General features: G+C 33.7%; 1 protein-coding gene across 1 annotated transcript in view; it reads right to left on the reverse strand.

Annotated features, from left to right (window-relative positions):
• LOC108553894 (hemicentin-2) overlaps positions 1-16,495 on the reverse strand; it is a 297,689-nt gene that overhangs the window by 177,677 nt on the left and 103,517 nt on the right. The window contains exons 10-12 of the mRNA XM_017908970.1: positions 14,823-15,083; positions 11,873-12,130; positions 3,638-3,778 (exon numbers count right to left, since the gene is read on the reverse strand). Coding sequence (XP_017764459.1) covers positions 3,638-3,778; positions 11,873-12,130; positions 14,823-15,083 — 660 coding nt within the window. The remainder of the gene's footprint in view (positions 1-3,637; positions 3,779-11,872; positions 12,131-14,822; positions 15,084-16,495) is intronic.

Consider the following 16,495-nt stretch of genomic DNA (forward strand, 5'->3'; position numbering starts at 1 on the left):
TGTACTTAATAATTTGTATACACGTATGTACTTGTCTTTGCATCCAAAATGGGAAATTCGCATTGTCCATCTACCTTATACGATTACGTAACACAAGAGACATGCTTTCTTTTCTGTAACTAGCATGAACTATGCGATAATAACAACGCAAAATAATGTATGCAGTGCGTGATTTATGCAGCCCCGGCTGTAGACGTCCAATCCTACGAGTTTCGGGTAAATTGATAACAAATGACTTTCTGACAATCGCTAAATAATTTCATAAGAATTATAACAATTTCTATAATTATCTACCTAGATGAATTATGTTCGTTTATACTCTAATATTATCCGACAGATTTCGATTTAAAAGGTCAATCACCGTTCGATTTTTACTTCTTTTTCCTTTTTATAATAATATTATGAAATAATAATAAAATTGTTGTAGCTGTAGCAAATATTGTATAGCGGAATATTTTTTTAGGTACTTTTCTGTAGCTGTTGCTTTAGTTACTTTTTTCTAGTTATTTTCTCTAGTTTCCTAAATAATTAGTCGCTATTTCCTCATAATATTTAACACATTTTTATACGATATATGTGTTGATTATATGTGGAAATATTTTCTATAGCTGTTACTATAGTTACTTTCTTCTAGTTACTTTTTTTAGTTTCCTAAATAATTAGTCGTTATTTCTTTATGATATTGTTATAGCTGTAGCAAATATTGTATAGCGGAATATTTTTCTAGGTACTTTTCTATAGCTGTTGCTTTAGTTACTTTTTTCTAGTAACTTTCTCTAGTTACCTAAATAATTAGTCGCTATTCCTTTACGATAATGTTACAGCTGTAGCAGAACATTTTTTTAGGTACTTTTCTGTAGCTGTTGCTTTAGTTACTTTTTTCTAGTTATTTTCTCTAGTTTCCTAAATAATTAGTCGCTATTTCCTCATAATATTTAACACATTTTTATACGATATATGTGTTGATTATATGTGGAAATAAGTAATGTAAGAATATAGCTACTAGATTAATCCTTTGCACTCGAAAATCTTTTTCCTATGAAGATATAATAATTCGAAACTTTTCTTACATTTTTTATACTCGATGCTAATGCATTTATGCTAAAATAGAAAAAGAAACCACTTGTATTTCATATTGCCTCATATTCGTTACTTAAGCTTCAAGATATTAAAACAAACCGTAACTGAGAACCACTGCTCTAGTGTTAAGGCAAGTATGTAACTCTATTAATTTTTTAAATTGCGAAACTTTTAATATTTCCTATACAACTTAAGCTTCTTTCACAATCTTCGTATTTACAACATCTGACACTCTTCCACCATAATTTCCATTCCCTTGCACAATCTACCCTTTAATTTCTTCATCCATATATTTACCATAATTTACCCTTACTTAAATGAATTTACATTATACAAATTTCCAACAAAATTTCGCAGCTCCTGTCACGAGCTATCGAATAAGCTTTCCCCGAATTTCCGAAATTCTCGTATAACAAATTCGACGTCCGCAGCCAGGTCGGATGGGTAGTCACTGTAACTTTATACACGAACAACGTCTCGACGTATCGTGAAAATACCCTCGGCTAACAAAGTCTCGAATTCCTTCCGGTCCCAACGCGACAACGCTACTCGACAACTTGCAAGCAAACGAAATATCCAGAATACGTCTGAGCAGCGAAAAAAATCTCTCGATCCTCGCTCTCGATCGATAGATCAGCCTGATGTCCCATCCCATGTCCTCCCCTGTTCCCTTTTCGTACCCAGACTCGATCAAGCGGCTAGCATGCAACGACACGTGGATCACGATTCCCGTTTCGTTTCCCCTAACAGTCCGCAAAGTCGCCGGATCGGGTTCTCGAAAGGATGAAAAACCTCGTTTTCGAGGCCCGATTTCCGTGCATCATTGTAAACGCGAATCACCGATCGTTATGATTCGTGTCACCCACTTGCCAATTCTATTTTTCCGCCAGATCGAACAACGCTGTAAACAGTATCGGCAAAGTGAGCGCACGGATATCAGCGAGACGAGATCTCGTTGCACAAAGAGGGCGCAAAGAGAAACGGTCTGACACGCGTATGCATACGGGACACTGCACCGTGTTGCGTTGCAACAAACAGCTGTTATTACGAATCTGTTTCTCTTCTTTCTATCTTTTCTTTTTTTTTTTTAGGGATTTTTCCTGTTGCGTCTACCTCGATAGTAAATGTGCTAGTGATCTATGAGATGCACCACTCACGACAAATATGCATTACGTCCACGCAGTTCTTTCAATCGAGACAATGGCACGAGGAGGCTACCTGTTGGTGTGATTATCGAGAATTCGATACTATATTATGGGGGATGTTACATTGCAGAGTATGGGATTATTAACAGTAGAACTACCGAGTAAGTTAAGGTAATGGGATTCCGATATTTTGTTTCATTTTTATTTTTATTTAGGTGAAAGAATTGTTAATTGAATTATAATCGTGCATAATTCGAGTGTTATTTAGACGTATATTATGTATAAATTGGTAGTTCTAGTGTTAGGGGAATAACTTGGCAGGGTCGTGTTGTGCGAGGTAGCTCGTATATCTGATTCGATAAGCTCGATTTTTGGAGAATTTTTTGAAGTCTCGTTGATAGCAGAGATATGTGAGATTTGTACCCTAATTGGTGCATTGTCGTTGATGCAACTGCCAGACGGTTTGGTTAATGCGTATTCATCGTTGCACGATGTGATGTGACGTAAATCTGGTACTGTCAACGTGAGTATTCCGTGAGTGTGAAGTGTGTTCGTCTGTTGTAATGATCGTTCGATTCTGACATGGGTTCCTTCAAGATTTTGGTTTGTATGTTTGGAAAATATTCAATGACTATTTTCTTCAATTTTTGTTATATATGGTAATTAGGATCTAGAGTAATACTATACGACAAATTTTATGTTTTTCTCTGATCTGTAATATCCATTATAATATCCATTGTAGAGTTCATTTTCCTGAATAGGAATCAGTAATCAAAAATACAGTTTCCGAAAAATGAGTTTTCCTAAAAATGCACGATTTTTGGCTATAAATTTAATTCACAGACAAAAATTAAAAAGTGTCAGGTGGTTCATTATTGTTATAAAAGTTAGGTGAGAGAAGTCCAAATTTATCAATGATTCTTTGATGACCAATTATAATTATTCAGAAATAAAAATAATTATAGTTATGGACACTGTTAGACTCAGAATACTCTCATCTAAGTTGTAAAGTAACAATTAACCTCCTAGCCTTCTTGCTTTTTACATAATACTTCATTTCAACCAAAAATCGTGCAATTTTGATAAATATTCGCAATTTTCGAAAACTGTGATAGAGGTTGATATAGAAATCTCAAATATGGATTCATTTTTAAAAAAGCAAATTCTACAACAATTTCCCAATGGATATTACAGATTAAAATTCCCGTTGAACAGTGTAATTAATTAATAGTCATATTATTAATCTTCTATGTCCCCTGTATTGAATCAATTTGCGCGAGTTATATCGGATATTAAAAGAGAAAAATTTAGGTGTCTTGAAGAAAGTCCATTCGATGGTCTACGTCATGCGAATCGTTGTGAACAACCGATCACAATGACAGTCACGGAGTAAGAAGCAAAGTGTAACTTACATTTCATCTGATTTCGTTTGCGTCTGCAAACGATGTAGATCACCACGCAGATTATGATTATCACGAGTATAAGGACAACTGCAGCTACGATGATTATGGGAAGAAGATACCCTTCCAATTGTTGCCACCAAGGTATGTGACCTGAAATATGTACAGATTTAAAACAAAAGCTTCTTATGTGCAAATAATTGATTTTTATCAAACTTACGACGAACATAATTTTTTTTTTTTTAAATATCACGTTCATATATTATTTCATAAACAATCATTCGTGTGTAAAATACTAGTTTCGTTTAACAAGATAATTTTTTAATTCATTCTTTTGGCTCGAAATATTGTATTATTTTTAATTTAATTCTGCTTACACGGAATCATGTTTTACGTACAATATTTTCATCCACGGAAAATAATTTGGAAGACGCAGAGTTTTCGTGTTTTTTATTCACAATTTTGAGGGCCATTTTTTATCTCTAGATACGAACGATAATCGATAAAAAATGGGAGGAAAAAAGAAATACTACGCTCTCCGCAAATTTCATGAAAGTCGGTTATTAACACTTTGCGAACCTCTCGAGTTAATAAAATTAATAATCGATCCTGGAAATTTCGCGAATTTTCGATAAATGCGGGAAAAATTTATGGAGAAATCAAAAAATACGAGAATCCTGGGAAACCTGACGCTTTCGCTATTTTTCAAACCACGCGAATATTTTTATTTCTTCATCAATGCATTGCATCTATCGCGAAACATTTAATCAACGATTGAAATTTCGTTGAAGAGGATCTAGAAATCTGTAACTATTTCTTGAATCGAGAAAACCGCATGAAATATAGCACGCGATGGAACAAACGTTCGAAAGCTTTTATGAAACATAGTAAAAAATTCTGAAATGATTTAACGTAAACAAAACCTTTAAAAAATTCAAGCAAAACGATTTCTTTTATTCGGCAGCTTACAAAGATCCACTGATTAAATTTTCGAGCAGGGAGAATTTTCCCTGGGGATTTAAAAATGCTTGTACTTGTCGAATATTAAAATTAGATATTGTATCAGGAATAACGCGAGGTTTCCACGAAATCCGACAGAGCGAAATTATTTTATTTCGCGGATCCCTTGAAAATTTTTTCGCGAAACTAGAGACAATGAGATTTCACGGCAGCCCTCCTCTGTCCTGAGATAAAACAGTCGGCGGAACAGTTGCAATTCAAATTTCGACGACAGCTGTGAAATATTATAAATACAGAAAGTGAGACGACCGATCTCGAGGGAAGCTTTTCATATTTCTGCTTAGATTTAATCCATTCCCCTTGCTCTATAATATTTTACCAGAAGCTGCCTTTATTAAGGGAGTTTATGCGCTTATACAGGGTGCTCCATTTTAATCAACCCGGTGAAATATTTTGAAAGCTAAGCAACCCATAAAACTTCTTTCCCCCCTTGAGAAGGAAACAACATAATCGAGATCATTTTTTATCGAGCTGATTATTTTTCAAATTGCTTTCAGCCACTTTTGTAACTTTCTTCACTCGCGAGACGATCTTTATCTAAAAAGGAGAAAAAAATGAAGAATTTAAGAAATAACTCGAATAGGCAATTTTATTTAACGAGCCTAGGAATATCTTATTCAATTTTAATATCTATTTCAATATTTATTTTAATATTCCTATTATATTTCTTACCATTACTTAGACAATTTAGGGAAAATAATATTTTTTGAATATTTAAGATACACAGAATACAGAAAAATATGTAATAACGTAATTGAATATATACGTAACTAATAATTATAATGTTCACATGATATAATGTATATTATATATATAATACGTTAGTTTATATATTATATATGTAATATGTAATTATATATTACACAGAAATGTTTATGAAACATAAAAATCTGTCAATTGTGTCAATCATAAATATATTTTCCTAAGATGCAAAGTCTAGTTTCTATTATACAGCTTTCAATAGTATTACATTTTATTCTCAATTAACTACTCATTTCGTATGACTCCATTAACAATGAAATATACGAAACATAAGGTTTAATTTCAAGAAATTATATATAACACAATAATTATGATTGAACTTACTTCGATGTCCATGGTGAGCTAAGAAGAAACAGAAAGTGTACAATATCTTTTACTCATTTATCAACTAATTAAAAGAGTATTATAAATAAATATCGATAATACACAAAATAATTTTAACAATGTCCAATTTTTAGATCCAAGCTGGATAATTCGTTGCAGAACCAACTTCGTTTCATTTTCTGTTATAGTAGCTACTCGTATCTCTTCGATATGCTAAATTAGAACGCACAACGAAGCTATTTCTATGAAAATTTTAATAACCGTCCATGAAAATGTTTATCGTAGATTTATTTAATCGCCCGGATATTCATATCCTCCCGGGGAAAGTTGCATTTTCCTTGGAAGAAATGATAACACTTAAGAAGTCGGAGGGTGAACGTCCCAGTGGAGGCGTTTTGAATTATTTTGTCATGTAATTTATATTCGTACTCTTATCTTGTATTTTTACAGACGATTACCGACGAATCCTCCGCGCGATAAATTTCGCTAATTTAAAATAATCGAATATGAGAAATAAAGGGAAAATGAAAATTTAGAAATGAAGGAAGAACGTCGAGGGTCAGGATTGGTAATAAGGTTGAATATTAAAGAGGAAAATTTAATATTATACTACTTTATAAAATTATGGAAATTATTTAAATCAATTATTAAATAATAACAACGAATTATAAATTTTTGACGGTATTTTTATAGCTATATTATTTTTAAAAATTCGAATAATAATAGCTGAGATATTTAGATATTCGTAGTTTTCACGAATAGGATTATTATTAGATGCTAAAACTACACGAAAATTATCGAAATTCTGCTAATAATTTATTCCAAAAACAAAACAAAATTAATAATATTTATTATTAAGGAATTCGTAGCATGATCTTTCATAATAAAAAATTTCTGACTATGAATATATCATACATAAACCCATCATACGACACTGAAGTTACCAAAGAGATGACTGAAATTCTGCTCACAATTCACCATATCAACCAAAAACGAAAAAAAGAAAAAGAAAATGATCCAAAGGAAACGAAAATTACATCCAAATGCGATTTCGATCTCGGTTCGAGTTTCCGAATCTCGAACAGATCGACACGAAGGAAACTACCGCATTTAGGTTCATCCGCGTGGTCGAAGTCGTTGAAAATTCATGTTCACGTCGTATCTACATAAACCCTAATAAAAGTATAACTTCCTCATCGTCTCGATCCTTGTCCTACTCTACATTTACATGCGATCTGCATATTATTAACAAAAGTGTTAGGGTAGTATTTTAATTGGAACGACTTCGAGCATCCTTTGACGACCCTTCGCGATCCGTCATTTTAGGGGTGCCTCGCACGCGCGAGAAATAATCGTCGTCGTTTTGACGTTTCCGAAATAAACGGGAGAAATAAATGAGGGGAATGCAAATGGCCGAATACGATTTCAAGCGAATAAATTAGCCTTTCGAATTTCACACGTGTCCGCGGCCAATCTAATTTACCAACTTCGAACCGAAATGCTCGTGTCAGGACGCGGAAAAATGTGTCTCGTTGTACCGATTCCTGTTGATGGATCGCCAAGTGTCGCGGGAATTAAGAATTTGGTTATTGGAACTGCTCGAACTCGTGATAAATGGGTCGGTTAATCCTTCGTGGATGGATGTTCCGCGAATATATGGCTGCGACCCCCTTCGAATGTCGCGAGATGGAAAGGGTGGTAGGGGTGGCTTTTTAACACGTTCGTCGCCCAGTGCGATTCGATTGAGTTTCTCACGGGGCCTTAATCCGATTGTCAAAGCTCCAGAACGATAGCGGACTGATGATTTGGATGGGTCTGTAGTGACCATCGTTCTCACCCTCGCCACTAGATAGATTCCGACTTCGAAGAATTCAAGTCCTCGGAAAATTTCCAAATCCTATATATATATATATTAGTCTGTTCGCTGATGATTTCAGTTCCACAGCAATTCTATAATAATCAATGTATATCTCAGTAATGAATTTTATGTCAACTAATCTAAATTTTAATGTAAAGATAATGATAAGGAAAGATGAAAATTTATCAACTTTCATCTGGCTAGAGAAACGAAAATATTGATCGCGGTACAAAATGAAATATTTATCATTTTATTTATAACTCGGAGCTATACGATTTTATATAATATTTAAAATAATTATACAACAATTCACTATACTTATATAAATTTGCTGCAGTTTTATCACGCATACGTTTCGTCTCTATCTTCTGAAACATTCGACTCACAACTAACTAAGATTATACACTTGAGTTCCAACGGCCAATGACAAAACAATTACGAAAAAAGCGAAAATTGCAATAATTGGTTGCAATTGCGAACAGAGGAAAGAGAATCGATAGCATTTGACTTGACTTCTGGTACCATTTTTGTGGCGACTGACTATAGTCATCCGTAGTAGCGAAAGGACTAACGAATACCATGCGACATAGTGTAATGTAATATTTTATCCTAAATATAAATTAACCCTTCGCGTTCGACGATTTTTTGATTAAAGAAGGGTACGAGTTGAAAAATTTTCTGCTTTGCATCGACATCGTGATTAATATAAAAAGTATCTTATAAATTATCCTGTATAAATCAACGAGGTATAATTTCTGGAAAAACTGTTTCAAAAATTTGTGCAATTCTTTGCGCCGAAGAATTTAAATTTTGGAAATTTAATTTTATTTATTTTCTATGCAAGCTTTTTAATTTTCAGTTGTAATGTAATAATGCTGCAGCAAGATAAAATTTGGTCGATAATAGCTTGGAATATTTTTATTGATAATTTAACCCTTTACACTCGACGATTTTTTGGCTAAAGAAGAATAGGAGTTCAAAGATTTTCTGTTACAAAGCTGATGATATTTTTTGAACAGGAAATAAGAAATCGTATAATAATTAACACGCAGCATTATTTAATTTCGATACCTCGCATAATGTCACATTATTTCAAATTTGATATATTAATTAATATCGAGCTTTGAAATTTTATCAATGGCGCCTCTCGAGTGCAAATAATTAATAAAAATATAGTATAATGTGTATATTTTTAATATTTCTATGTTCGATATCCTGTATTTATATTTCAGTTATAATTCATTAAATTCCTTCTAAAAATCCGACTAAAAATCTTATTTAACTTAAATAAAAAGAGTGTCACCCATATTTGGGTGACGGGCCCCCACGGAAGCATACCCGTCACCCTTTACAAGGAGAAAAAATCCTATTGAATTGCTATAGCCATTTCGATTCAATAGGATTTGACTGAAAAATTAAATTTTACTGACAGTTTCGACTAATATAGTGGTGGGCTAATTTTTTTACATGAATAAGGAGAAAAAATCCTATTGAATTGCTATAGCCATTTCGATTTAATAAGATTTGACTGAAAAATTCATAGGGTTAATAAAAATATAGTATAATATGCATATTTTTAATATTTTTATGTTGTATATCCTGTATTTATATTTCAGTTATAATTCATTAAATTCCTTCTAAAAATCCGTCTAAAAATCTTATTTAACTCGAACAAGAAGAGTGTCACCCATATTTGGGTGACGGGCCCTCACGGTAGCATACCCGTCACCCAGATATGGGTGACGCGGCGACGAACGTGTTAAGGCTGATCAAAATTTCGCAAACGCGAATTCTTCGATGGATAACGGAGGTTTCATTCGCGATAGAAAGTTCAAACTTGAAATGTCGATTACCGACCAGTTAAAGGGAACGACAAGGGCCATTGTCGTAAACGTCGCAGTTTCGAGTCGCTTCGTTTTTATCGTGCACCAGTATCCGTTTCTTTGCCTCGGCATAAAATGAAGTTTCATCCTAGGAAAGATCTTAGTAAAAATGTAAAGCATCTCTCTATGAATATTTAATAACGCTGACAAGAAAGTAATCTCGTTTTTGTAACTTTGCAATGCACCAGCCCGTATAGAGCAAGAGGATAGTACATGCTAAGCAAAGGATCGTTTAAAATTTATCTGCAGTGTGTCCCTTTAAACAGTTTGTACATCCATTTGAAACACTTAGACACCTTAACTATTTCAAATCTGTTAGAATTTTTCAACAAATGTTATTCGTGTCCATTACGTCGAATTATTTCATTTTCTACGTTAGAGAAATTTAAATTCTTTATACAGCATTAAATAAAAATTTAAGCTTGATATTTTGAAAGATATTGCAATATTTAACTTCGATAAAATTTAAGCCATCGTAGGTCGAAAATTTTTATGAAATTCGAAACTTCTATATCGAATTCTTGACTTCTTAATATTTTTATTTCCTATATTATTATTTCTTTTATATCAAAAATTATAAAAAAAGAACAACATAAAAAGTTAAAAAAATGCCAAAATATTCTCTGAAAGATATTTCGATAGGAAAATTTGATAAAGCTAAATCTGCATAATTCAAAAAAGTTTTAGTTTCTGCCATAGGACTCTAGTCACCAAAGTGATTGTATTTGAAAATTATACCTGGTACTCGTCGATTGGTGTATTAAAATAAAACGATTAAAAAGGAATATAACACGTAACGAATAAAGTATGATAAATTGTAGTATGAAAAATCGTGTAAACGTAATACCAAAGAGAAAAAGCAACGGTGACATAATAAGTTTAATAAGAACACGAGGTACAAATAAATGAAGTACTCGGTCGTAGTCTGGCATTTTTTAAGAGGCCAGGGGATGATTCTTGGCTTCCTTAATCTCACGCTTTCAGATTCCCGGTGCCGGGCATTTTTCTTTTACACGCGAATTACAGCCGGAAAATATAATACAAAAGCCACGATGGGAATGTTGATATCATGAGAGGGAAAATGACTGTGGCAAAGGAATCCATTCCGCGTAAAAATTCGCAGCGGTTGAAAATGGTATCCCATTCGTAATTAAATCGCGAGTTTTCATCGCGATGCACTAGGCCTCCGTCATTAAAACTCTGTTATTTCAATGCGATAGAAGCGTGACGTAAGTGTGACACCGACGTGGCCATTAAAAATTGTCCGTAAGGTAACTGGAAGATCGTAAAATACGATCGACAAAGTCACGTGACATTTTATTGTCGAGATATTGTTTCACCGGTACCAAAAATATCAATTTTGAAATTAAGAAGCATCGAAATAAAAATGTCAAAAATAAAAATGTCAAATGATATAAATTATTTCCTGCTAAAAATTGGAATAATTTTTCCCTTTCCCGATATTTAAATTGATTTATCATAAATATTCATTAATAAATTTCAAAGGTATTGCGAATAAAGAGATAATAGTGTATGGAATACACGGTAAATCATTGTAAATAATAAATTAAGGAAAATTCTTTTTAAAAAAGAACAAGAAGGAATATTAAGTAAAGAACGATGGAAATAATACAATTATTTGAAATATAAGCAGCATTCAAGCAATTAAATAAAAATATTGGATCGTGAATGTTATAATATTCATCCACAAAGGGTTAACATTGATCTTCTCCTCTATTAGAAAAATTAGGCATTAAATTGTAATATTAAGCATTATATTATACTTAATTTATAACCGGTAGGACGATACATATGAAGCACAGAGCTATAATTGAATCATGGCTCATTCATGGCCTATTAACATTTACAATGCAATGAATACTCTGACGTAAATGTAATTTATCATAATTTAATTTAACTCTAAACCTACTAATAATGTGCTTCACAAACCCATACGAATAGAAACAATATTCTATTTTAACATCTTTCTCTCTATATATATACAATTCGCAAAACACATAACATATGATCAAGAAAATGTAACACGTTGAAACATTATTAAATTTCATGCAGACCAGAATTTTTTCCCAGAAATGTGAGATCAAAAGATACCACCTAACCCTAGAATTTCACAAAAGATAACAAATTTAAAATATAATTTAATAAAGAAAATTTCTATGGAAAAAATTGAAAGATCAAAATTCGCAGGATTTACAGTATCGAATGATCTTCGATCCCAAGATTCCATTATTCAAGAATTAATATTCACATAGTCAAATTTTTCTCAATTTTTCTCAATCGATCACTTCGACATAGAACGTGGCAAAATTCTTTGTGGTCCACTCGAAGGCGATTAATCATGGAAGAAAGCAGAGAAGAAACAGAAGTATCTGAACGTACCTGGAACGTCGCGCTCGCAGGCACTGGAATGGCCGATGGAGTTGTTCGCAACGCAAACGTACGTCCGGAAATTGGTTACCGACGGATCGAGACGGATGTAGCTTTTCCCATTGCGAGTCTCGGCGACCTGCTCCAACGTGTCATTGTCACTCTTCAATGACCAAACGAAATCTGTCTCCTTCGGGTTGGCCGTCGCTGAGCAGACCACGTAATCCTCGTCGTCTATTCGTTCCCTATCCACTTGACACTCGGGCTTAACTGCACAGGAAGAAAGCCGTGCCAACTTACTTTGCTTTTGTTAGGATACATTCGTGTGTTACTTCGACGTACACGTGTCTTTTAAGTCGTCGTTCTTTTCTATATTTTTACTCGTTTTCTTCTTTATAGGCAACGTGTTTGTGGAAAAATAAATATTTCAGGGCAAGTGGTGAATGGAAAATTTCTCTTTCTGTGTTTTTTAAGTTATCCTTCCTTTCTCTTTTTTATTTATATTTTCTCGTTTTTCTGGATGACGTATTTATTAAAACATTAATTTTTCAAAATCAGTGGATGGAAAATTTTTCTTTCTGTGATTTTAAATTATTCTTTCCTTTTTTTTTGTTGGTAATGAATTTGTAATGGGATAAATAGTTCAATAACAAGCGAATGGAAAATTTATTTAAGTTATCCTTCTTTTCTCTTCTTTATTTATATTTTCTCGTTTTCGCAGGTGACGTATTTGTTAAAAAATTAATTGTTCAAAATCAGTGAATGGAAAATTTTTCTTTCTGTGATTTTAAATTATTCTTTCCTTTTTTTTTGTTGGTAATGAATTTGTAATGGGATAAATAGTTCAAAACAAGCGAATGGAAAATTTATTTAAGTTATCCTTCTTTTCTCTTCTTTATGTATATTTTCTCGTTTTTGCAGATGACGTATTTGTTAAAAAATTAATTTTTCAAAATCAGTGAATGGAAAATTTTCCTTCCTGTGTCTTTTAAGTTATTATTCTTTTGTTTTTTTGTTGGTAATGAATTTGTAAAAAGATAAATATTTCGAGGCAAGTAAATGGAAAATTTATTTTTCTGAGTCCCGTAATTTATTGTTCTTTCTTTCTATTTCTATTTTTATTTATTTTGTAGGTATCGTGTTTTGTGAAAAAATTATTTCAAGGCAAGCGAATGGAAAATTTATCTTCCTGCGTCCTCTAAGTAATCATTCTTTTCTTTTCTATTTCTATTTTTATTTATTTTATAGGTATCGTATTTTGTGGAAAAATTATTTCAAGGCAAGCGAATGGAAAATTTATCTTTCTCACAGTTTAAAAAATAAATTTCGTGATATACGTAATCGTGATAATTTTATAGGAGTTTATAAGCTTTTATTACGTAGGAGATGTACGAAATCAGAAATGTGGAAGAAGAGCATTGGAACGTAAGAGAAACCGGAAATCGATAAAGGGATGAAACGTGCAATTGCGTGAAATATTTCACGGTTGATTCGTCACGTTCTCGCTGCTGATCGAAATTACGTTGCTCAATCCAAACGAATTTCGAGCGAGTTCCTACCGGTTCTCGGTTTACCGAACGTGTCTTAAACAATTTAATCGATTCTTGCAAACTTTCAATCTGGACGCGAGGAGTTTATATCGTGTCTATTTTCAACTTCTCTTCTTCATCATCCATCACGTACCGGGTTAATGGCCGAGTATAGGTTAAACTAAGGTAATAACAGGAACAGTATTCCTGAAAATAGCGCCAAATGCACCGGAAAATATTTATATTCCTCGGAATAGCAAAATTATCAACTCACTTCCAATTCTTTCAATATTTCTAATAAATTTAATATACAAGTTTACACAGATTTGTAGCATATATTTTCCAAACAGGAATTATTATTTTTAACCAATATCACAAATAACATTAATTTTAATATTTTTCGTAGGAAATATTCTCCAATAGACACAAATATAAATTACCCCCTTATTTTCGCTACAAATATATCACTCTTACAGTATTCAATTGCTAATCATTACTCAGGTCTCACTAAAATGGTAGTAGAGACAAATAGAGTCAGGAGACTCGAATGGTCTTTGATTGGTAATTACTAGTGGAATGTGGAAAGTTAGGGGCAAAAGAAATTTTCAGATTTATCGATTAGGCGAGTACGATAGCTTCGAAGTCCTATAGTCGACTTAACACTAGAACTACCGATCTTTAATGGGTAGGCAGATTATAGTAATTTCAGCGGTACGATGAATACGAGTGAATATATCGATTACAGTTCTTTCATAATATGGAGTTGTTACCAATTTTATTCTTAAAGCAGGTGTATGTGTTCGGTGATTGCAAAAAGGAAAATTCTGGGACCAGTCATCTGCACTGGGTTGGTAGTTCTGGTGTTAAATATAGTAGATAGATAATTATATTATAAATAAATGAGGATACTCAAACTAATATAATAAAAATTCCTTCATCTTAATAAAAGTCAACATTGAGATATAAGAATATCTTTATCCTTTAACTATTTCTAAGTATTATTTATAATTTCACAAATTATAGCGTTAAATTTATTTTTCGCAAATCAGTGTATTTCGGTATACACCTTCATCCCCATGAAGAAGCAAAACGTCCAATTTTAAATAACCGTCTCCGAACCCATTAACATAATATTCCATCTCGAAACTACGTTCTTCATCGTTCCGAAATGCTACCTACCGTTTCTCCTCTTAAAACTATGAAATAAACATTCTTCGAGGAAGCAGAAAAACTACGGGAGAATATAAAAAGATAGGAAGAAAGAGAAACGAAGGAAAGAAATATTCGAAAAAATAAAGAAGAAAATCGTTGCTGCAGTTGCTCCGGTCCCCCCTGAAGAAAACACTCAGCCACGGGAACATAAATCTTTCTCAATATTTGAACGTCACTCGAGATGACTGGAAGCTTGCACGCCAGGATGTTTCTTTACTTACATTGAACATTCATGACGAAGGTAATGTTCCAGCTTCCGTGGCGATTCCATGCATTGCAATAGTACGTTCCGTTGCTGCGTTTCGGCACTGCGACCTTTAAATCGAAAACCCGGCCTGTCATGATGAGGTCCGTGGATCCTACCCGATACCAGCGGAATATGGGGCCCGGATTTGCCTTCGCGTCGCAGGTCACCGTTTCCGGTATCGTGTCCACGGTCACGTTTATCATCGTCTTCGATATCGTCACATTTTCCGGCGGGTCTGAAAGAAAATGGCGATTTTATCGATTTCATTGAAAGGATATCGCGAGGAATTAAACAAGCGAAAAGCAGTATTGTAAAAGGAAGCATAATGGAAGCATTGTGCCACGCTGAACCAAAGTCACGTCTGCGTGACAGGGGATGGCAAAGTGTTAACGTCGCTAACAGTGGATAAATAGTTTCCTTCTTCGCCAATAGAGATGGGTTGCTACATAATTTTATATTTTTCTTAGGGTATCGAAGGTAACAGGTGATTTTGACAGTTTCTAGATAGCAGAATGATTCAGACGAAGTTAGAAGAGGATAGAGTAGATGCAACGAGGGTACGTTTCAGAGTGGAAGAAGCGTATTGCATTAGTAAATCCAGGTTAAACATCAGTATGTCTTAGGGGCTGGTACAGTTCAAACATGAACTCCGAGCAACCCGCGAAATTTCTACGAACTAACCTAATCGATTTCGACAACCGAGCAACTCGAACATAATTCGAGTACTAACTTGCGGCTTCAGTGATATACAGAGTGAGCTAAAAGTCACGTTTCGTGTGCCAGCTGTTCGTAACTGTTATGAATAATAAATATATTTGAAATAATCGGAAATAGGTAACGACAGCGGAACTGATGATTTATTTAACGAAAAGCATATTGCGATTAATGCATGCTTTGAGAAATAAGTTTTTGCGATTATTTAGGCTAGTATTGCGAGAGGAATCTTTATTTAGATGGCGTCACTCCGATCAATTCACGAAGCTGAGTTGAGTGACAGAGTGGGTTATCATAGAGATTATAAAAAGGGTTAGATAGGGCACACTTTTTGACAGTCCACTGTCTGCACCACGCGTCATAGAAGAATTCGAGCCTCCGTTTATTTCATACCACCAAGAAATAAAAATATAATCGGAGTCAAAAGTTCCTTTTAATTTATTAACCTTTTGCACTCGGCGATTTTTTCGTTATAGGAAACTAGTAATTCGAAGATTTTCTGCCATAAGGTCGACGATATTTTTAAAGCGGTTAATAAGAAATCGTTTGCACTTTTGCGAGAAGAGTCTTCATTTGGATGGCGTTATCATGTATAGGGATATATGTTTGCTTCCAGGAACCATCCAGCTTATCAATTCTCGAAGCTGAGTTGAGTGACGCAATGAGTTGTCATAGGACCTATAGAAACCTAGCTGACGGGATTGACGGGACACTTTTTGACAACCCACCGTCTGCATCACGCATCTCTCGAAATAAAATATAACCAAAGTTAAAAGTTCGACTTATAAATCCAATTTTTACTACACTTTAAGACGAAAAATTATTTTACTTCGATATTCCACGTATCCTTGGGTAATTGTAAATTTGATATATTAATTAACAGCCATCTTTAGAACCTGATTAAATGGCGACTGAGAGGTGCCACCCGAGTGC

This window comes from Eufriesea mexicana, unplaced genomic scaffold, assembly GCF_001483705.2.
Source record: "Eufriesea mexicana isolate 0111107269 unplaced genomic scaffold, ASM148370v2 scaffold32, whole genome shotgun sequence".
NCBI classification, from domain to species: Eukaryota; Metazoa; Arthropoda; class Insecta; order Hymenoptera; family Apidae; genus Eufriesea; species Eufriesea mexicana.